The sequence below is a fragment of the Talpa europaea genome (assembly GCF_964194135.1).
Source record: "Talpa europaea genome assembly, chromosome: X".
Classification (NCBI taxonomy): Eukaryota; Metazoa; Chordata; class Mammalia; order Eulipotyphla; family Talpidae; genus Talpa; species Talpa europaea.
This window is the reverse complement of record NC_140081.1, coordinates 95,325,989-95,347,706: the sequence shown is the minus strand read 5'-3', so window position 1 is coordinate 95,347,706 and position 21,718 is coordinate 95,325,989. Positions and strand designations below refer to the sequence as shown.

Sequence of the window (21,718 nt, the reverse complement as noted above, 5' to 3'; positions counted from 1 at the left end):
TGCTGAGGGGAGCAGCGGGCGAGGCAGGAGAGGTCTGTCCTGCTATGTGGGAATCTCCCTGGCTGGTGGGGAATCGAACTGGTGCTGCAGAGGCTGCGGACAGCTTCACAGCGTGGCGCTCAACCGCTGCACCACCGGGGAGGCCCTGCCACTAATTTTTTTTAAAAAAAATTTATTTTATGCATACAAGAACTGGGGTACAGGGCAGAGGTGTGTGTGGGGGGGGTGAGAGGATTCACCAGAGACAGAGCGGGGAACAGAACAGGCAGGTTGAAATCCACTGCTGAGGGGAGCAGCGGGGAGGCAGGAGAGGTCTGCTGTGCCATGTGGGTAGCTCCCTGGCAGGGGATTGAACTCATGCTGCAGAGGCTGTGGACAGCCTCACAGTGCTGCGTCTTAACCCCTTGCGCCACCAGGGAGGCCCCTCCTGCCACTTCTTGAAGGGAAGCTCCCCCCCTCCCTTTTTTCTTGCTTTTCCTGAACCTGTTCTGTGAAAAGCAACCTTCTTGAGACCCTTTCCTCTCTTCCTTGTCCCCACTTGCCAAGCCCCCACCAGCTTCTTAGGCCTGAACAGCACCAGCAATCAGTTGGCTTTAGAACCTATAGTAATGACGCTGCAACAAGATTTCTCTCCGTGTGTGTGCATGCTTGTGTGCACGCAGATAGCACACATGAAGATTCACCTCCCAGAGAAACAGATATACAAGAAAACACAGCACACCTTTGTGTGCAGATTGCTAGCAGACCTGGGTACTGATTCCTTCAGATACACAGCCACTTGGGAGTGTACCCCTTCCTGAAAAGACACATACAGATGTACCCTTGCTTGCACACACACAGCCACATGAATACCACATAAACATGATGTGCCTTTTGGCTGCTTACAGATCCACATCCACACTCATATGCCACAGGCACCTGCTTGCTGGCGCACATGGGGACAGCATGTATGGAGCAGTCTGTGGCATACCCAGGGGAGCTGATGGGGGCAACAAGTTGGTGCTGGAGGGGCAGCTGGTGGGGAAAACGCAGACAGAGCAGGAAGACAATGAGAGGCAACCTGAAGGCCCATCTGGGGCTAAGTGTCTTCCAGATTTCTCCCTCTAGGTAGTCCAAGGTGGGGGTGGAGGGAGCAATGGTGTAGTCAGATAGTCAGGGGCGGGGCTAGGGGCGGGGCCGGGAGCCTGGGCTCACCCCGATGTTAGTCACTAACGTCCATCCGCTCTCTCCCTCTCTCGTCCTCCACCCTTCCTTTCCCTTCCTACTCCCAGTGCCTCCACCCCCAGCTCCCACCTGAAGCCTCCCATCGGCCCCCTTCCTTCTGGCTGGATCCTGAGTCCCCGGCCAGCTGTGCCCAGCTGAGCTGCCGGCGCCGCCTGGAAGATGGCTGTGGCGCTGCGGTACCTGTGGCCTCTCCTCCTGTGCAGTCCTTGCCTGCTCATCCAGATCCCGGAAGAATGTGAGTAGCTGGAAGGATACTCGTGCCTCCCTTTGCCTTCACACTGGAGCCCCCTTTATCTTCTGCCTCCTCACCTCCCAGCTCTACACCCTCATCCCTCCTTTCCTGGGCACGGAGTGGGCAGGAGGTACCCAGGGCGTCGTGTACTTCTGGAAAGGAGAGGGTGGAAACTGCGAGGTGTGTCAGCACCAAGGACAGAGAACAGGCGCGTAGGCGGGACGGGGAGGTTTCAGCACCAAGGACAGCGGACAGGGCGCTGGCCCAGCCTCCTCGCTGTTTTCCCTTGCCCTGTCCCTCCAGTCCTCTTCCCGCAAGGGTGTGGTGTGGTGGGCCTTCCCTGTCCTCAGCTGGCTTGTGAGAAGGCCTGGAGTCAAGTCTTGGCCCTGCTGCTGATCTGGTTAATCCTATTTTGGGCCCTCAGTAGCTTTGCAATGGACTGGGATAGGAAAAGATGCAGGAGCCTTCTGGCACCTTATGATTTGATGAGTAGTTATTTGGTGGGGCTGGGGGCTGGGGCTGCTAGAGCATTCTGTTTGTGGGAGGTCATGGGGAGGTATGTGGGTGTTGGGGAGTGTTGCTGGAGCTTTGTGAGTAAACACGAGTATGTGTGTGCTTGCGATCTGGGCAGACTGTGTATTTGTCTGTGGGTGTGTCATTAGGCCGATTTTGATTTCCTGTATGGTATGTTTGTGAGTCACTATAACTGTTACTCATTGGGTGCTTGCTTCGGCAGCACATATACTAAATAACTGTTACTCATTGGTCAGCTCTGTGAAGCTCTGTGGTATCTGTTCACATTTGATTGCAGTGAGTGTGTGCTTGTGAGCACCTGTCTGTGTGTGTGCTGTGTGTACTGTGATGATGTTTTCTCCTGAATGTGAGCAGAAGATGTGAACACACTGAATGCCTGTGTAAGGAAGGGATTTGTGTGAAGGGACATTTCGTCGTTGAGTGTGTGAGGGCATTTGTGAACCTGACCTGCTCCTCAGGGGCTCCTTCCCCCTCATCTTGCCACCTCGCCATCTCCTCTGGACTTGGAGGAGGCCAGTGTCAGTAGACGTTGGTGGAGACAGTGATGGGAAAACTGTCAATGCCAGGGGTGGAGGGAAGTGGTCTTCAAAGGCAGCTGGCATTGTAGGGCAGGGGTTTGAGAAGGTGGAGAGGGGCTGATGTGACAAAGGTGGGGAAATGCCCCTTTAGTCACGCACCGTCACACCGATTCCCCCAGCTACAGATGCACACAGATATGCACCTGGGTAGACACAGGGGAGCCAGATACCTGTACCCCTTCCTGGCACAGAGATAGGAAGGGACCAACACCCCACGAGGACATACAGGAGACACACACCCACGAGGGGTTGGGACGCAAAGGCAGTCATCTGCACAGACCCATAGGTGGGTATAAAGCACAAAATTGTACACTGAATGGAGGCACACACTTAAACATACAGCCCTCATCGGCACTCCCCAAAGACACACCCGCAGTACGAACATCTGCTAGACACTCACAGATACGCTGCATTATGCCCTGGGCCATCCACCCTTCCACTGCCGCCTCCTGCCTCTGCACATTCACAGCCACACATTCATCCTCCTCCCTTCCACGCTCGGTTGCCTTCAGGTCTCAGCCTGGGCATTGGCCTGCCCTGCTCGCATGTGGGCCGGGCCATCTGACTGCTGCATCTGTGTGGAGGGACAGGGAGAATTTGGAGAAGGGAGCGAGGAGAGAAGAAGGCTACTGAGCAGCCCCACTGTGTGCTTTGCACCGGAGGCCTTACTGTGGTGGCCTGGCCCTGCCGTGGTGGGAGCTGCCCGCCGGTCTGAGCCCTCTCCCTCCCCAGCCACTCCAGATCCCTTTGTGCCTTCTCCTGCTTCCTCCACCCAGCTTTTCCCCATTCTGTCATCCCAGTCCTTGTCTCTTGCTCTTGGGCTGCCTGTTCTGGCCCCTCCCCAACTCAGGGCTCCTTGCAGTGTCCCCAGGGAGCACCCCCCTCTCCTGGGGGCCTTACACTGGGGTCTTTGGTGGAGACAAAGCTTCCAGAAGCAGTCACTCCTCCCTTCCCCTCTTCTCCTAGGTCCTCTCTTCGCGACCAGGGTGCTGGCTGAGTCCTGGGTGGGGGCAGTTGCTCTGGCCTCTGCCTCCCGGAGCTTGGTAGCGGGCTGGGAGGAAGGAAGGAGAGGAAAAAAAGACCAAAAAAAAAAAAAAAAAAAGAGGGCAGGCGTGAGCCCTGCAGGCAGCGGAAACTCAGATGCTCCTCAGGGAGGGCGCGGAGGGGCAGCGGGGCTCCGCAGGCCGAGCCTGGTCATCGAAAACACTGGGCTGCGCTAATTGGATTAGCAGGGAGGTGGGCTGGAGCAGGGGGGCACGCGGGCTGCCTGGGAGGCTGCGAGAGACTGCGGGTGGGGCAAGTGGGATAGAGTCGCTTCTGCAGGCTCTGCCCGGAGAACGAAGGGTCTGTCCAAAGGACGCGCCTCCTGAAAGGCAAGACTTTCTCCCCGGTCTGCTCGGGCTGTACCCAGCATCGCCTGGCCCTGGGCCCTGTGACCCAGGCGCGGCACGTGCCCCATCCGCATTGGCCCCTCTGGGGCTTTTGGCTCAGCATTTCTTTCCCCTCCCCCACGCTGCTGGACCCCCAGATGAAGGGCACCACGGTAAGTTGGGAGGATGGGAGCATTTCCCAGAAGGCCAGGAGAGAGGGAAAGCGGGGCGGCCTCCCTACACCCTTTCTTTCTGGGGCTGTCTGGCAGGGGTGGCTTTGGCTTTGGCTCTTTGCTCCCTTTCACGCTCTTTGGCTCCGACGCGTCTCTCGTCACTGTTGTCGCGGCCTTCTCGCCGTCCTGCCTGGGCGCGTGCTGCATCCCTTTTGCCCTCCCTCTGACCCACGGGCCTAGGCCCTCCCCCTTCCCCATGGCTGTGGGTCCTCTAAGGGCTCCAGACCCTGCGTCCCCCATGATGGGACGGGGTCAAGGCCGTGAGGCTGGCGGGACGCTGTCCTCACCGGCCCGCTGCTCCCGTCACAGTGATGGAGCCGCCCGTCATCACGGAACAGTCTCCACGGCGCCTGGTCGTCTTCCCCACAGATGACATCAGCCTCAAGTGCGAGGCCAGCGGCAAACCCGAAGTGCAGTGAGTGGCCCCTCACCCTGTGCCCTGAGCCTTGCTGTCAGCTCTGGGTGTCGGCGGGTCCTGCCGTGTGCCAGCCTGCCCTGGGGGCCCCGGCCCCTCGAACACTTGCTCCTGGTCTCTGCCGTCCCTGCCTTGGGTTCCAGGACCGCAGACCGCTGAGCCGTTCTCCGCCCACAGGTTCCGCTGGACTCGGGACGGCGTCCACTTCCTGCCCAGCGAGGAGCTGGGCGTCACCGTGCACCAGGCACCTCACTCCGGCTCCTTCACCATCACCGGCAACAACAGCAACTTTGCCCAGAGGTTCCAGGGCACCTATCGCTGCTTTGCCAGCAACGACCTGGGCACTGCCATGTCCCATGAGATCCAGCTCATGGCTGAGGGTGCGAGGCGCCGAGGGGCCCGGGGCCCGGGAGCCCCGGAGCAAGTCTCGGGAGCTGGGCTGGCGCTGGGAGGCCCGGTGCCTCGGTGGGAGGTTGCGTGGGCCACGGGGGCTGGGTGCGCTGCCAGCCTCAACGCCCCTCTGCCCAGTTCCCCAGCGGCTTCCTGCCGCCCCGCCCTGTCTTCTCCCTCTCTGGGGGCGGCGCTCGGCTTCTGGCCGGAGATCCCCGTCACGCCTGCTCTGTGTGCCCCACCCAGCCGGCCCGTCTGTCTAACCCGTTGCCTGGCCTCTGGCTTCTGTCCTGTCTCCATCTCCATGCTCCGCGCCCTTTGCCACCCCTTCTGTCCTTTCTCTGTCTCCGCGTCGATTTGTCTCCTCTCTCCTCGGCTGGCGCCGTCTGTCCTCATCTCTCCCCTTGCCACTGACCTGGCATCCCGCCTCCTTGCCGCCCTGGCACTCTGCGCTGGTCTGGGTGGCGCTTCCCTGGGGTTTCCCTCTGCCGCCATCTCCCTGAGCTGCCGCCCTCTGGTTACCTTGGGGACCATCGCCATGGTTTCCATGCCAGGATGATGGAAGGGCCTGTGACTCCTGCATCCCTGCACAGCTCCCCTCCCCCGTCACCGCACCTGGCCTCACCCGCCCGTCCCGGGCATGTCCTGAGGGTGGGCGCTGAGGGCCGCAGGGAGCGGGGACTGCCGGCCTCCACCACGCTCTCCTCCTCGTGGGCCCCGGTCTCCAGCTGGGGCCAAGAGGACCTTAATGTGAATTTCCTGCCAGCCTGCTCCTCTCACCCCCTCGGCCACCCCCGGGAAGTCCTCGGACCTCCTTCCCTCTGCCCTGCACCGCCTCGACTGGGGGGGGTCGGGACCCCCTGGCAGCCTCTGTCCCGTCTAGGTGCCCCCAAGTGGCCTAAGGAGACCGTGAAACCCGTGGAGGTAGAGGAAGGGGAGTCGGTGATTCTGCCCTGCCACCCCCCACCCAGTGCTGAGCCGCTGCGGATCTACTGGATGAATAGCAGTGGGTGCCACGGGGGCCGCTGCCTGGGGCGGGGCCCAGTGCGCATGTCTCCAGGACGGGCCCTGACCTGTGCCTCCTGCTCCCGCAGAGATCTTACACATCAAGCAGGATGAGCGGGTGACTATGGGCCAGAACGGCAACCTCTACTTTGCCAACGTGCTCACCTCGGACAACCACTCGGACTACATCTGCCACGCCCACTTCCCGGGCACCCGGACCATCATTCAGAAGGAGCCCATTGACCTCCGGGTCAAGGCCAGTGAGTCCAAAAGGCTCCCACGGACACCCTCCCGGCGCCTCTCCGCCCGCCAGCTGGGCCTGCTTCCAGCAGACACCCCCGGCTCCCCCCCCCCCCCCCGGTGATGACAACAGAGAGGGGCACTCCCTGCGAGCGAGCGGAGGCCCAGGGCACACTGGCACACTGCGGGCTCTGCGGAGATCCCCAGCCCGGGCGCCCGCTGGGGCGGGGAGGGGTGGGCCGCGCCCCCACCCCCTTCTCCTCCCAGCCAACAGCATGATCGACCGGAAGCCGCGCCTGCTCTTCCCCACCAATGCCAGCAGCCACCTGGTGGCCCTGCAGGGGCAGCCCCTGGTCCTGGAGTGCATCGCCGAGGGCTTGTGAGTCTGCGTGCCGGCTGCGGGGTGCGGGGAGGTGGTCAGCCGCCGGCCGGGCTCAGCTGAGGCCCTTGTCCCCCTCCCCTCTGCTCCCTGCTCCCTCCCTTCGTCTCCCTGGACCGTGGCTCCGGGCAGCCCCACGCCCACCATCAAGTGGCTGCGCCTGAGCGTCCCCATGCCGGCGGACCGGGTCACGTACCAGAACCACAACAAGACGCTGCACCTGCTGAACGTGGGCGAGGAGGACTACGGCGAGTACCTGTGCCTGGCCGAGAACGCGCTGGGCAGTGCCCGCCACGCCTACGACGTCACCGTGGAGGGTAGGGCGCCTCTGTCGGGCACGGCTGCCACCCGCTGCCGCAGGCTCCCCAGCAGGGCCCCGGGCCGGTGGACCACGATGCCCACTGTCATGCGGCGGGCGGGGGGGGAACCCGCAGCAGGGCCGGAGCAGACCGCAGGCGGGGCTCAGGCCGGCTGTCCCCTCTTGCAGCTGCTCCGTACTGGCTGCGCAAGCCCCAGAGCCGTTTGTACGGGCCCGGGGAGACGGCCCGCCTGGACTGCCAGGTGCAGGGCAGGCCCCAGCCCGAGGTCACCTGGAGAATCAATGGGATCCCTGTGCAGGGTGAGCCGCTGTGGGCGGGGCGGGCGCAGGGTGCGCTGAGTCGGGGCCTGGGAGAGGGAGAGGGGGCCAGGCGGGGGCTCAGCCCTGCCCCGGGCTCTCGGGGCCCGCCTGCCGCACACACAGAACTGACCACGGACCAGAAATACCGGATTCAGCCCGGATCCCTGGTCCTGAGCAACGTGCAGCCCAGCGACACGATGGTGACCCAGTGCGAAGCCCGAAACCGGCATGGCATCCTGCTGGCCAATGCCTACATCTACGTCGTCCGTGAGTGTCAGCCCTGGGCACCCGCCCCACCCCCGGGCCCTCCGGGCAAGGCCACCAGCCTGACTCAGCCAGCAGCGGAGTTTCTTACCACAGCCGCCTTCCTCCGCGCCGGGGCCCGCCCCTCTCGCCCATCCTCACAGCGCCGGGGTGGGGTCGCGATGGAAGGGGAGCGGCCCCCGTGTCATTTACAGGTGCAGAAGCCGCCCGCGGCCTGGAACCCCGGGGCCGATGGGGCTGGGCCAGGGGGCTCTCGGGAGGAGGTAGAGTGTCAGCGGGCTCAACTGGTCGTGAGGCCTCAAGGGGGGCCGGGCCGGGAGGCACATCTGGCGGCTCAGCCTGGGGTCAGAGCAGAGCAGAGTCGTGAGACGGGCCTGGGCCTGGGCGTGCCCGCTGCCGTCACTGCACTTCCAAAGGCCACGAGCCCTCCTGGGAGCGCTGCCCTGCGTCCACCCCTCACAGCTGTGCCCCTGCCGGGCCTGAGTCCTGCCCCATCTCCCGTGCCCACTCCCCAGAGCTGCCGACCAAAATCTTGACCCCAGACAATGAGACGTACCTGGCAGTGGAGGGCAGTACTGCCTACCTTCTGTGCAAGGCCTTCGGAGCCCCCGTGCCCAGTGTCCAGTGGTGAGTGCCCGCTCCGTGCTGGGGCGCCTCTATGCACCTCCGGGCCCTGAGAGCCAGGGACGGCAGAGGGGCCCGTCCCAGGTGGAGTCTGAGCCAGCTGGGTCCCGCTCCGCAGGCTGGACAAGGATGGCAAGACGGTGCTGCAGGACGAGCGCTTCTTCCCCTACACCAACGGGACCCTGGGCATCCGTGACCTCCAGGCCAATGACACCGGACACTACTTCTGCCAGGCTGCCAACGACCAAAACAACGTGACCATTGCGGCTAACCTGCAGGTCAAAGGTCAGGCACTTCTGTTGCTGTGAGAGAAGTGACACCTGTGGGGGGAAGGTTAGGTTTTCTGGATGACACTGGGGTGACCCTCCCGTCCCATCATTACCCACAGATGCCACTCGGATCACACAGGGGCCCCGGAGCGCCATCGAGAAGAAAGGTTCAAGGGTGACATTCACGTGCCAGGCCTCCTTTGACCCCTCCCTGCAGCACCGCATCACCTGGCGTGGGGATGGCCGAGCCCTCCAGGAGCTGGGGGACAGTGACAAGTGCGGCCCCAGCCCCAATGCACTCAGGGCGAATGGCGTGGGGGGCGGGAAGAGCAGGTGCCGGCCTTGTACTCGTCGTGGGGAGCAACCTGCCTTGGAGGGGGAAGTTTCTGGCAGGAGAGGGCAGGAGGGGGTGGGTCAGCGGCAACAGGACAAGCGTACTCCCGCTCCCCAGGTACTTCATAGAGGATGGGCGCCTGGTCATCCACAGTCTGGACTACAGTGACCAGGGCAATTACAGCTGCGTGGCCAGCACCCAGCTGGACACAGTGGAGAGCAGGGCCGAGCTCCTGGTGGTGGGTGAGTCTTGGGGCGGCATGGGGCTTGTGCTGGAGGGCATGGGGGTGCCGCAGGCACGGGAGCCCCGGCTCACACTGCCTGGCCCTTGCAAGTTGGGAGCGGCGGCTGGCTTTGAAGTGGGCTGGAGCACCCACCCTTTGTGACCCTCAGGGAGCCCCGGGCCGGTGCCCCGTCTGGAGCTGTCTGATCGTCACCTGCTGAAGCAGAACCAGGTGCGCCTGTCCTGGAGTCCCGCCGATGACCACAACGCCCCCATCGAAAGTAAGAGGCCTGAGCGCGCCACCCCCACTGCCACCCCAGCTAGCAGTTCCCATGCTTTCCCCTCTGGCGGCCCTCGCCCAACCATGCGCCTGGGCGTGGGGACTCATGGGCATCTGAGGAAGCCAGCTAGTTGCCTGGGCCCTCCCTCCCTCTGTCCTCAGGGAGAGCCACAACTGTCCCCCCACTACTGCCCCCACGCGGCCCACGCTGCGTACTCCACGGCTGCCTCTCTTCTTGGCAGAGTATGACATTGAATTTGAAGACAAGGAAATGGCCCCTGAGAAGCTGCACAGTCTGGGCAAGGTGCCTGGGAACGAGACGTCCACCATCCTCAAGCTGTCACCCTACGTCCACTACACCTTTAGAGTTACCGCCATCAACAAATACGGCCCCGGAGAACCTAGTCCTGCCTCTGAGACTGTGGTCACACCCGAAGCAGGTGAGCCACTGGGGAGCATCAGGTGCCGGGACTCCAGGGTCTGTCAAGAGGCTCTGGAGAGTGACTGTGGCCAGGATCTTCTGGTTCCGGGTGCCCTTGGGGCTGCTGGCTCCTGGCTTCTGGGCTCAGAATGGGCCGCCCCTTCCCCAACCTGGCAGCCCTGACATGCTAATGTGTGCCTTTCCAGCACCGGAGAAGAACCCCGTGGATGTGAAGGGGGAGGGCAACGAGACTGACAACATGGTCATTACTTGGAAGGTGAGGGGCCCCGGGTGAGCTCCCCTGGACATCAGGCTGCACGCCGACGCCCCTGCTCCCAACGGCTGTGCATGGCCCCCATGGCTGGGGGTGGAGGGCAGCTGGGGGCAGCTGACAGGAGGAGGCAGCTGTGGCCCACCAGATCCTCCCTGCCCCCTCCAGCCACTCAGGTGGATGGACTGGAACGCCCCACAAATTCAGTACCGGGTACAGTGGCGCCCTCAGGGCTCGCGGGGGAGCTGGCAGGAGAAGACTGTGAGTGAGGCCTTCCTGGTTGTGTCCAACACGTCCACCTTCGTGCCCTATGAGATCAAGGTCCAGGCCGTCAATAGCCAGGGCAAGGGCCCGGAGCCCCCCGTCACCGTGGGCTACTCTGGGGAGGACTGTGAGTATCGGTGCCCCGGGCCTGCTCCCCTCCCGCGCCCACCTCTCTCCCTGTGCCTCCTTCCATCCGGCCACCGGCGCACCATTAGGAGACACTCCAACTTGGCGCCAGCCTGCGGGTCTGGCCGATCCGGCTCAGGGTGGGTGCTCCGGCCCGGGCTCACCACCTGCATCTTCCCTTGGGTCGGAAATGTCACCAGATGTGCCTTTCGTCGCCCTGTCCCTTCTGCGTCATCGTTACTGTTTCTCCCTGCCACAAATGAACACCCTGCAGGGCCCCCTGAGACAGCGGGAAGGCCCTGCTCCCCATCGACCCACCCACACTTAGCCGGGATCCTTTCCCGGCGCGGGAGTGTCCTGGGGTGCCTCGGGCTGTTGCGCCCCTCATCCGCGTCCCCGCTCCTCTAGACCCGCAGGCAAAGCCTGAGCTGGGAGACGTGGAGATCCTCAACTCCAGTGCCGTGCTGGTCAGGTGGCGGCCTCTGGACCCCGCCCAAGTCAAGGGCCATCTCCGGGGGTACAATGTAAGGGTCCAAGGCATGGGGGCTGGGGGCCCCCTTGGACCAGGGGCCACGGCATTGGCAGGTCTCGGGGAAGCCCTCTGGCGGGGAGGGCACGGTGGCGGGCAGATGCAGCGGGGGCTGCCACTTGGTGCCTTGTGCCCCAGCGGAGGCTCCTGCCCATGCAGGTGACGTACTGGTGGCAGAGCAGCCAGAGGAAGCACAGCAAGAGGCACGTCCACAAGGAGCACGTGGTGGTGCCCGCCAACTCCACCAGCACCATCCTCAGAGGCCTTCGGCCCTACAGCATCTACTATCTGGAGGTGCAAGCCTTTAATGGCCGGGGCTTGGGGCCCGCCAGCCAGAAGACCTTCAACACCCCAGAGGGAGGTGAGCTCGGCCGGCCACTCTCCCCCGCGCCCCTCCCCCAGGGCGGACCTGGCTGGAGCGCTCACGTCTGTGCCCCACAGTGCCTGGCTGCCCTGAAGCGCTGCAGCTGGAGTGCCAGTCGGATACCAGCCTGCTGCTGCACTGGCTGCCCCCGCGCAGCCACAACGGCGTGCTCACCGGCTACGTGCTCACCTACCAGCCCCGTACGTGCACACCTGCCTGGCCCGGAGTGGGGGGCCGAGGGGGTCAGAGCGGGCAGGCAGAACCAACTCCCTCCTGCCCCACAGTGGACGACGGGGGTGAGCAGCAGCTGTCCTTCCACCTGCCCGATCCGGAGCTGCGGACGCACAACCTGACCAACCTCAGCCCGCGCCTGCGCTACCGCTTCCAGCTGCAGGCCACCACCAAGGAGGGCCCCGGCGAGGCCATCGCGCGGGAGGGCGGCACCATGGCCTTGTCTGGTAAGCTGGGGGTCTGCGGGGAACCAGGCGGGTGCGCCTTGGGCTGCCCCCGGCCTCACACCCTCCCTACACTCCCAGGGACCCCGGATTTTGGCAACATCTCCGTCACAACAGGCGAGAACTATAGCGTGGTCTCGTGGGTTCCCAAGGAGGGCCAGTGCAACTTCGGGTTCCAGATCAAGTTCAAAGCCTTCCAGGGTGAGCACAAGTAGGGCCCCTGGTGTGAGGGGGGCCTGGGCCAGGAGGGCTGGGGGTGCCTGGAGCAGTGTGCTGCAGCCACTCCCCCCTGCCCCGCCCTCCCCCACACAGACGAGAAGCTGGGCCCTCACATCGCGCCGCAGGACGTCAGCTACAGCCAGAGCTCCTACACGCAGGGGGACCTGCAGCCCGACACCAAGTACACCATCCTCCTGCTCAAGGAGAGCGCGCTGCTGCGGGAGTTCGTGGTGAAGACCAACGGCACCGGTGAGGCTGCCCGCAGTGCCCTGCTAGCGGTCCGTGCCCCCCACAGCACGCCCCCCGCCGCCCCCCCACAGCGCGCCCTGCCCCCATAAACTGGGTGCCCTTGGCCCGTGAAGGAGGTGTCTGGGCGCCGCCATTCCTCTTTTAGCATTTTTCTGTTTTAACTACTCCGAGGCAGTCATTTTCACAGATGGCTTCCCCTGACCCTCAAAAGCTCCCCCACACGTCAGTCCCTGGAGCTTCAGCTCCGGGCCATCACCCTGGACCTGGGGTCAGCAGGGCCGTGAGTGGGGGAGGCGGCGTCCGAGGCCAGGCGTCTCACCCCGGGCCCGGCCCGCCTCCCCGCTCAGGCCGTGTGCTGCTCCGGCCGGCCGGCTTCGCCACCGAGGCCTGGTTCATCAGCTTCGTCAGCGCCGTCGTGCTCTTGCTCCTCATCTTGCTCATCCTCTGCTTTATCAAGCACAGCAAGGGCGGCAAATACTCAGGTAACCCCCACCCCGGGGCGCACAGCCGCAAGGCCGAGAGATCGCAGGGGAGAGAGGAGCGGGGCACCTCTTGTTTCTCCCAGTCCTCCTCTGCCCCGGCTTGTGCCAAGGCTCAGGTCGGAGAGGGGAGGGAGGGAGCTGCTGTGCCAATGGGCACAGATGGCAGCTGGGCGCCTCGGCAGGGAGGGCTACAGCCTTGAAGGCTTCCTGGCCTCTTGAGTGCTGCCAAGACGGTGGTGAGGGCCCTCGGCTCTGAGGACCGCCCCACCAGTGCCCCTGCCCGGGCTGGGACCCGGAGGCCAGGGACAGGCCGGGCCAGAGAGGAAGCTGCCCTCTGTGTCTGCAGTGAAGGACAAGGAGGACACGCAGGTGGACTCCGAGGCCCGACCCATGAAGGACGAGACCTTCGGCGAGTACAGGTGAGCCGGGCTGGCGGGGGCCGCGCTGGGCTGCCCCGTCCGGCGGCCGCTGGGCTGCTCTGACCCTGTCTTTCTCTCTTTCGTGCTGCCGGGTGACCTCAGGTCCCTGGAGAGGTAAGGCAGGGGGCCCCTCCCGGGGACAGTGTGAGCCTGGGAGTGCTCCATGACCCCCGGCCCCGCCCACTCCTGCTTTCCAGCACGGCCCGCAGCCCCGTGTCAGGGAAAAGCCAACACGTGCCATCCCTCTCCCCACACGGACACCCAGTGCTGGGCCTGCCTGTCACCGTCCCAGCGCCCAGCCCCCAGGGAAGCCCGGGTCCGCGGCCGCAGCCAGGGCCAACTGCTAGCCAGGCGCCCCTTGCAAACACGGCTGTGCGCTGGGAGCCCCCCCGAGCCCCAGGCCGGGAGCCTGCTTGCTCCTGCCGTGCCCTCACCTGCGTGCCGCCTGCCCTGCTGTGGGGTGAAGGACGAGAGCCTCTTCCCCGGTGCCTCCAAAGCCCCAAGCTACCCCGCAGCCAGGCTCCCCACGGGCCAGTGCCGGCCCTTGCCCTCCTCACGCCCTCCCGCCCGCCCCCTCCTCCCGGCAGCGACAACGAGGAGAAGGCCTTCGGCAGCAGCCAGCCCTCTCTCAATGGGGACATCAAGCCCCTGGGCAGTGACGACAGCCTGGCCGACTACGGGGGCAGCGTGGACGTGCAGTTCAACGAGGATGGCTCCTTCATCGGCCAGTACAGCGGCAAGAAGGAGAAGGGGGCGGCTGGAGGCAACGACAGCTCAGGGGCCGCCTCCCCCACCAACCCCGCGGGGACCCTGGAATAGCCGCCCCGTGGTGGGGGAGGCCGGGACCCCTGAGCCTGACACCGCCGGTGCCGGCCCCCTGACCTTGGGACCGGGGCCCTCCCTCCCCACCCAGCCTCCGCCTCCCCTCTGGCCCTGGGCCCGTGGGGGGCTTGAGTCGGGGGGCAGAGAAGAGGACCTCACTGCCTTGAATCCCCTTCTGACTCCCCGATCCCCACTTGATTGCCAAAACCCAGCTGTATCCCATTCTTGGGCACACACTGCTTTGCTCCAGCTCGGGGGCCCATCACACACAGCAGGAGCCTTCAGGTGCTGCCTCGCAAGCCTCCGCGCAGAGAGGCTGTGGGGGGGACAGGAAGTAGGGGTGGCCTCAAAGGGTCTCCTCAGGACCGGGGTGGCACCTCTACCTCCAGCCCCTCGGCCAGCCTGGCTGGGACAGAACTCTGTGTCCCCCTCATCTGCTCGCTTTCCTCCAGTCGTGGGTGCAGAGGAGGCCGTCTGCCGAGCCCCCAGCATACTCAGTCTGCACCCCTCCCGCAGCCACCCACCTCGTGGCCGGCTATCAGGGGCTCCCCACACACGCTGCCTTTGGTACCCACCAGACAACATCCAAGTGGCCTCCATCACTGCTGGGGTATGGGGCAGCACCCCTCACTGCCCACGCCCCAGCCTCTCTCAGCTGCCACTGTACCCCAAGACCCCTCGGTCTCCCCAAACTCCTGCCCCCTGAACAGTTCTTTCCTCAGCCTCCCCACCACGCACCTCGGGAATGTAAATACACCGTGACTTTGAAAGTTTGTCCCCCGCCCCCGCCCCCTGTGCCACTAGTGTGTAGGCGGATGTCTGAGTCTAGGTGGTTTCTAGGTTTTATAGCAGTTAGCTTTGGTGATCCCACCCCAGGAAAAAGAAGAACAGATTTAAAAAGGGAAGAAAGGAAAGATGGCTCTTCCCGGCTCTGCTGTGCCCCGCCCGGCAGTCCCGGCCGGGCCGCCGCCTGGAGCTGGCGCCGAGACCGAGACCGAGACCGAGACCGCGGGAGTATACATATGTACATACGTCAGAATTCTAACAGCCAATAAAGACCTGGAAACAGAGCTGCTGTCCTTGTTCCCAGCCACTTCCCCTTTCCTGCCCTGCCAGCCTGAGGGTGGCCGCCGTGCCCGGCCCACCGCCCTTCGCCCGCTGCCGAGCCTGGGCTCCCACCCCGCGGCCGGCCCCTCTTTCCCGTGACTGGGCAGAAGGGGCAGAGCCGCTTCTCCTCGGAGGTGACAGCCAGTCTGGGAGCGCCTCAGAGCCTGCACCCCCGCCCCAGGCACCCAGGAAGAAGCATGGCGTACCCCCAACCTTCCCAGCCGCATTTCCCCCGCCGCCCCTGGAGGGGACGCGCCCTGCCCGCAGGCCCTGGCCTTGCACTGTGGCTCCAGGCCTGCGTCACCTTCAGCTGCGCCAGGAGAAGGCGCCACAAGAGTATCTCTTTCCCGGGGTTCCCACACCCAAACCTCAAGCTCTGCCCTCCGGGGTCCTCGTGCCTCCCCCCTGGGGTCGGCCCTGCCCCCTGGCGCTGTTTAGCCCATTCTCAGGTTATTCTGCGTTCCCGGGGGTCCGTCCTGTTGGCGGAGAAACTGCTGCGGAGCCGGGGCACTAGCCGCCTTCCCCCACGCCAGCTCTGGCCCCGCTTCTCTGCTCCTATTTACAGCAAACGCCTAGGAGACCGGGGTCGGCTCCCAACAGCCACCCGTGGCTGCCTGCTGGCCGGTTGTCCCCAACCCGTGTGTCCACCGCAGCGTAGCAAGGGACGGCTGCTCAGCTGAGCTCCGCTCCCCGGCCCCTTGGCATCTGGAGGCCGGGGTGAGCGTCTGGCCAGTGGCATGAGTGGAGGGCTCTGGGCTGTGTGCGGGAAAAGCAGCAGGGCCTTTCACCGCCTGCACGCCTCGCCGCCCACGCGGAGACCTCCATGTGCAGCTGGTGACTGCGGGTGACGGAGCAGGAACAAAACAGGATGTGCCGTCATCTGGTCCCCTGGGTGTTCAAACACCTCGTGGACTTTGCTTTTCAGGGTGATTTTAGGTCCCGAGGCGCCACCCTGGCTGCCCGCAGGAGAGCCGTGGTTGACACGGAGTGGGCGAGCTAGCAGTGAGCTGTGATCATCGACCGTGGTCCACCGCTGTCTTGGGCCAGGGTGCTCCCTGCGTTTGGACGCGTGTGTGATGCCATGGACCACCCCCAACGGTGCCATGCAAACGCCGTGTTGCAGGTGCCGGCAGGAAATAAAGCACACCACTGTGGGGCTTTCGGGGCCTCTAGAGTTTGCTCTGGAGACTGAGCTGGGGCCTGCTGGGCCTGCTCCCTGAAAAGGTATGTGTGGGGGTGCGGGGGGGACTGGCCTCCTTTTTGCTTCCTGACTAAATGTGGGAAGACCAGCGGGGTCAGGAAGTCAAGAATCATGTTCTGAAAGAGACTTTGGAGATGCGTAGGTTGGTCTGCATCGTTGGCTGGAAACCACCATTAAGTTTCCGGGTCCCACTGTGCACCCACTGCACTGGCCCTGCCGCAAGAAATGCGGTGAGCCTGGGATGCAGCCTGCCCTGGGATCCGGGCACCCGCACAGTCACGAGTAGCGATGACCTTCAGCACAGTCAGACCCACAGCTACATATGAGAGACTTTTGAGGGCTATTCTAGAAGAAGTAAGAGCCAGAGCAAGGAAGGGGAGAAGATCGGACAGCTGAGCCTCAGCGCGACTGTGGCAGGGGAACTCAGTCACTTTCTGTCCAAGCCCTTGAGATTCAGCAAGAGGGATGGGCTTTGCTCCAGGGCAGGAAGTCTGTGAAAGAGACTTTTGGTTTCCCCAACTCCAGAAAAGATCTTGGAGAAAATGGGGCGGGGGGGGGGCCTCCCTGGTGGCACAAGGGGTTAAGTCTCAGCACTGTGAAGCTATCGGCAGCCACTGCAGCACGAGTTCCATCCCCGGCCAGGGAGCTACCCACATGGCGCAGCAGACCTCTCCTGCCTCCCCGCTGCTCCCCTCAGCAGTGGATTTCAGTGGATCCACCTGTTCTGCTCCTCACTCTGTCTCTGGTAAATCATCTCACCCCCGCACCTCTGGCCTGCACCCCTGTTCTTGAATGCATAAATAAATAAAATAAATCTTAAAAGAAAAAAAGAGGGCCTCTCCTGGTGGCGCAGCGGTTGAGCGCTGGGTTGCAAGGCTGCCCGCAACCTCTGCAGCGCCAGCTCGATCCCCAGCCACGGGCGAGGGTCCCACAAAAAAAAAAAAAAATCTTGGAGAAATTTTGAAAAGCAAGCTGGAAAAGAAGAATAAGAAGAAATGAATAATACATCCTTGAGATTTTTTTTTATTGCTAATAATGAAAAAGGTCATTAAATAGGGCAATATATTCAAACGCACAGAGCGTGGGGAAACAGCTATGGATATACACTTAGATAACAGCAGCATGGAATGTAGGCTCTGCAGCCTGTGGCCTCAAACAGCTTGGAGCATGTAACAGAAGGAACAGAGCCAGCACGGCTGTTCAAAACGACCTGCTGTCACCCCTTTCATTTGGCGAAGGCGCCCTGATTTCCAGAAGCCAAGAGCGTCCCCCAGGGTCACGCTGGACGAAAAGGCGGGCAGGGCACACCTCCATGGCCCTGGCGGGGTGCCGTTCATCCTGACTGGAAGTTAAAATGATCAGATTCCCGCCACATGCCTGAACCTGTGCCGAGGCGCACGGGTCTCGGAGAGAGACCGGGTCAGTGTAGCTCATCAGGCCACAGCCGTGTGTGGTGTCAGGCGAAGCCACGCGGCTCAGCCCCTGGCCCCGGGCATGAGCTGACAAATATTTGACTCGCCACGATTTGCAAAGTCTCCTGGAAGCAGTTTGTTCACCTGGCGGGCTGAGAGAAAGTCCTTCACATTCTGCCCTAAGGGTCACCTCGTCTTTCCTCCTCTGGCCATAGTGCAGGAGTGAGCGACTTTACATGCTTTACTGCCCTGAACTTCTAGAAACTTCACTGAGGTTAACACTGTGTTTTCAAGGGGTGTATGTCCCCCCTTCTGGTTTGCATATGTCTTAGGAAAGCATCTGTAGGACTTTCTGCTTCTTGCTCATCAGATTCGGTCAGGACGATGTCATCGCTCGTGGACGGCGAGGCAGTGAAGAAGGAAGTCCGGACAGAGGAGGAAGTCACTCCAGCCCGGTTTACAGACAACTCTGCACGACCTGTGCTCACCAGCTGAGGCGGTATCATGGCGACGTGCACGGGGGCCCTGAAGGACAGTGGCAAAGGGCAGCTTCCCAAGTGGCAGCCCTTCTCTGCCTCATTGAGATGTGATGTGATGGACGGCTGGCGTAAGTTTCAGGTGTACAATGTGGTGACTCGGTGTACGAATGTTATGTCGTGAGATGTTTACATCGGTTAGTTAACATGTCCTTCACCTCATAGGATTACCATTTTGTTGTTAGGTTGACAGCATTTAAAATTCACTCTCCGGGCCTCCCCGGTGGTACAGCGGATTGAGTGCAGTGCTGTGAAGCTGTCTGCAGCGCAGTTTCAATCCCAGCCGGTCAGGGAGCAACCCACTTGGTGCGGCAGCCCTCTCCTGTCTCGCCCACTGCTCCCCTCAGCGGTGTACTTTGGTTCGTCTGCCTGTTCTGTTCCCCGCTCTGTCTCTGGTGAATCCTCTCACCCCCTGCACCTCTGGCCTGTACCCCAGCTCTTGTATAAAAATAAATAAATCTTTAAAAAATAAAATAAAATCCACTCTCATCACAGCTGTTAAATATACAACACGGTATCGTCAACTATAGTCTGCACGCTGGACAGGAACCCCCAGGGGCCACTCATCCTCAGCCTCGAGTCTAACCCTGTGACAATGTAGGGTGAATGAATGAATCAGGCTTTTTGCACCGCTGGCCTCTGTGGCCCTCACCTGCGGCCTTGATCATGTCAACTGTAACACGGGGGCCCCCAGGAAAGGGGGAGGTTCCAGGTTTCCTGCCCCACCCAAGGGAGGGTGGAGCTGAGCAGAGAGAAGAAGCTGCAGAGGAGACTGAGGAAGGAAGGAAGGAAGGAGGCAGGATGGAGCCAGAAGGAGACCTGGAGGAGGCGCATGGAGCCGAGACGCGTGAAGAAACTGCGCTTGCCTTCTGGTCGTGGACCGGGTGACACAGATGCGGGTGAGACCCACGTGGGGGGTGACAATGGCGGTTTTTGTCTTGGTTTTGATTTTGCTCTTTTCCCTCCAGACTTGTCTGGTTGTTTCTGATCCTTTTCTGTGGGTCCCCACCAAAAGGTGCTTTGGACTGTGGCAGGCTTTGGGGCCTTGCTCTGGGCCGGTCCCATTTGGGTGGACTTTTGCCCACGAGGGGACGGATCACTTTGGGTGCTTGATTTAGAAACTAGGTTCTGGGCCTCCCCGGTGGCGCAGCGGTGGAGCGCTGGGTTGCGAAGCTGCCCGCGGCCTCTGCCGTGCCTGTTCGATCCCCGGCTGCTCCCCGGCCACCGGAGGAGGGTCCCACATGGCGCGCAGACCTCTCCTGCCGCCCGCTGCTCCCCTCAGCAGTGTCCTTCGGTCCTTCTGCCTGCTCTGCTCCCTGCTCTGGCTCTGGTGAATTCTCTCACCCTCCCGCGCTTCTGACTGTACCCAGTGCTTGTCTAAACAAACAAATAAATAAATAAATAAAACATGCCTCTAAAAAAAAAAAAAATAGAAACTAGGTTCTTTGCCCTTCCTGCGTTGTTTCCTAATTGTATTAAAGTTCCTTCCCATCAAAGTCTCCTGTGTTTTGTGTTGATGCGGCGGATGGCAGAACCTATGTAGAGCAGGCAGGTTTGTGGGGTCTGGGCTGCCCCTCTCCCTGCCCTGTAACAGGTGCAGAAGGCACCTGGGAGCGTGGGCGTGGGGCACGCGGGCCTGCCTGATGGTGCACACCTGGAGCATGGTGTGGGACGTGTGTAAGTACACACACCTGAGCCAGAGGCCGGGGACACAGGGCAGCGTCACTCAGAGGGCTACGGGGGACAAGTGACTACGAAGAGGTGAGGCCACGAGGTGATATGAGAGAGAGAACGCCACAGAACCCAGGGAAAGAGTAAGAATAGGGTGGGGGCAGGAGACATCCGAGCCTCCTGGCCCCCTGCCTTCCCTTCCCTGTGCTTGGTTGGCCCGCTGCAGGCCAAAAGCTCCCTTGTCTGCACTCCTGGGCCCTGGTGACCCCACTTCTCTCTATTCTGTCAGCTCAGCCTTTGTAGACTGCGCTTGTGGGTGAATCATGTCTTTCTCTGTGCTGCTTCGTTCCCTCATTCACTTAATATCATGCGCTCTGGCCCCTCCATGCTGTTGGAGAGGGCGTGCTTTCCTTTATTAACTGCTGAATAATGTTCCTGTGTGTGTGTGTGTGTGTGTGTTCACCTTCATTCGTGTATCTGTTAACAGGCTCTTAAGCGCTTCCGTGCCTTGTGAACAACACTGCAACGAACACAGCCATGCAGGCATCTCTCCACATGGAGGTGTCTGTGCCTCCCCATTCATGCCCAGGAGTGGGATTGCTGGGTCCTATGGCAATTCTATTTCTAGTCTCTTGAGCAGCCTCCATAGTGTTTTCCATAGTGGCTGCACCATTTTATAATCCCACAAGGACTCCTTTTCCTCCGCATCCTCATCATCCCTTGCTTCTTCTTGTCTCTTGCATGAGATTCATCACGACCGGCATGAGGTGCCGGCTCGCCGTGCTTGTGCCTCCGCGGCCCTCGTGAGTGCTGCTGAGTGTCCTCGCGTGCCTGTTGGCCATGTCGGTGTCTTCCTTGGAGAAATGTCTGTTCATGTTCTTTGCCTGATTGATCAGTCACAGAAATGAACGTACAACTATCTGTAATTTCTTCTTTACTCATATCAGCAGATATACGTATATGTAGCTGTAATTTCTTTTCTGCTTTCTCTCCTTCCCCTTATTTATGTAGCAGTTGTTCTGCTGGGGGACTACAATTTAGTGTCTGGGTCACAGAGTAGTCAAGCGGGGCTCTGGCTAGCCTAGGGGCGGAATTAATTCCATCTGGAGATGGCGGCAAAGGCTGCTGGGGCTTAGTTTCTGCTCTTCGGGGAGAACACGGGCATTTTGTCAGGCAGAAACAAAGGTGTCAACCCCTGCTGATGGGGAGAAGTCTGTGCTGGCGCCCAGAAAAAGAAGGGGCAGGACAGGGGGTGTATGGCACAGTCAGCTGGTCACGCTGGCTCTGGATCTCTGCGGCTGCCAGGGGCCACCAACAGGGGTGCTACAGGAAGAGGGAGGCCTCAGCCTGGCAGCACGGCTGGTTTCCGCCTCCTGCTAATTCCAGCGTGGTCGGAGCCAGGAGGGGGGCCCCACAGACATCAGAACTCTGGTGTCTGTCCCCTAACTAAGTGGGCGGGTCATGATGTGCTGCACTACCCGGCCCTCTCTGCTCTGACTCCAGCCAGCAGGCTCCTGTCCTGGGCGCCCGGGCGCCATGGCCCAACCTCTTCCTTTGGCCTCCCTGCGCCCGGCCCTACACTGCGTGGCAGTCAGTCCTCCACACACTATCTTCTTTCTTCAAAGACTCGGTGCCATTTCTGTTTTCCCTGCTGGCCCATGATTTGTAGTGTACTTTCAACTATATCTCAATAAAACTGGGGGAAAAAGAAAAATGGGCAAAGCAGATGAGTAGAAATTTTATAGAAGAAAAACCCAATATACTAAAAAAAAAAAAATGCTCAAACCTATTGTTAGAGAAATGAAAATTAAAGCAAGGAGGTATCACTTTACACCCATTAAGGAACCACACCCCTGCACACACACCTAGAAAGTCCCTGATACCAAAGGCTGTCAGGTGTCTGGGAGCCCTGGAGGGCTAGGCGTGTTGGAGACCGCCCCGCCATTGCAGAGAAGAGC

The 21,718-nt window shown here is 61.8% G+C and overlaps 1 protein-coding gene across 2 annotated transcripts; it reads left to right on the top strand.

Annotated features, from left to right (window-relative positions):
- Positions 1-1,383: 1,383 nt before the first annotated feature.
- L1CAM (L1 cell adhesion molecule) lies at positions 1,384-13,830 on the top strand (the record flags this gene model as incomplete). 2 transcript variants are annotated; one of them, XM_084258603.1, is made up of 27 exons in its annotated part: positions 1,384-1,459; positions 4,097-4,111; positions 4,481-4,586; positions 4,764-4,966; positions 5,860-5,982; positions 6,071-6,241; positions 6,489-6,600; positions 6,733-6,917; positions 7,088-7,219; positions 7,343-7,486; positions 7,999-8,110; positions 8,226-8,392; positions 8,496-8,652; positions 8,828-8,952; positions 9,103-9,213; positions 9,455-9,652; positions 9,840-9,910; positions 10,073-10,295; positions 10,703-10,818; positions 10,983-11,184; positions 11,265-11,387; positions 11,472-11,645; positions 11,724-11,843; positions 11,955-12,110; positions 12,458-12,592; positions 12,939-13,011; positions 13,599-13,830. In XM_084258603.1, 27 exons carry the CDS (start codon positions 1,384-1,386, stop codon positions 13,828-13,830), a joined length of 3,762 nt encoding a protein of 1,253 aa, XP_084114729.1. The 2 variants fall into 2 exon arrangements, with proteins under 2 accessions (XP_084114729.1, XP_084114730.1); XM_084258604.1 differs by lacking the exon at positions 4,097-4,111.
- Between the last annotated feature and the right edge of the window lie 7,888 nt (positions 13,831-21,718).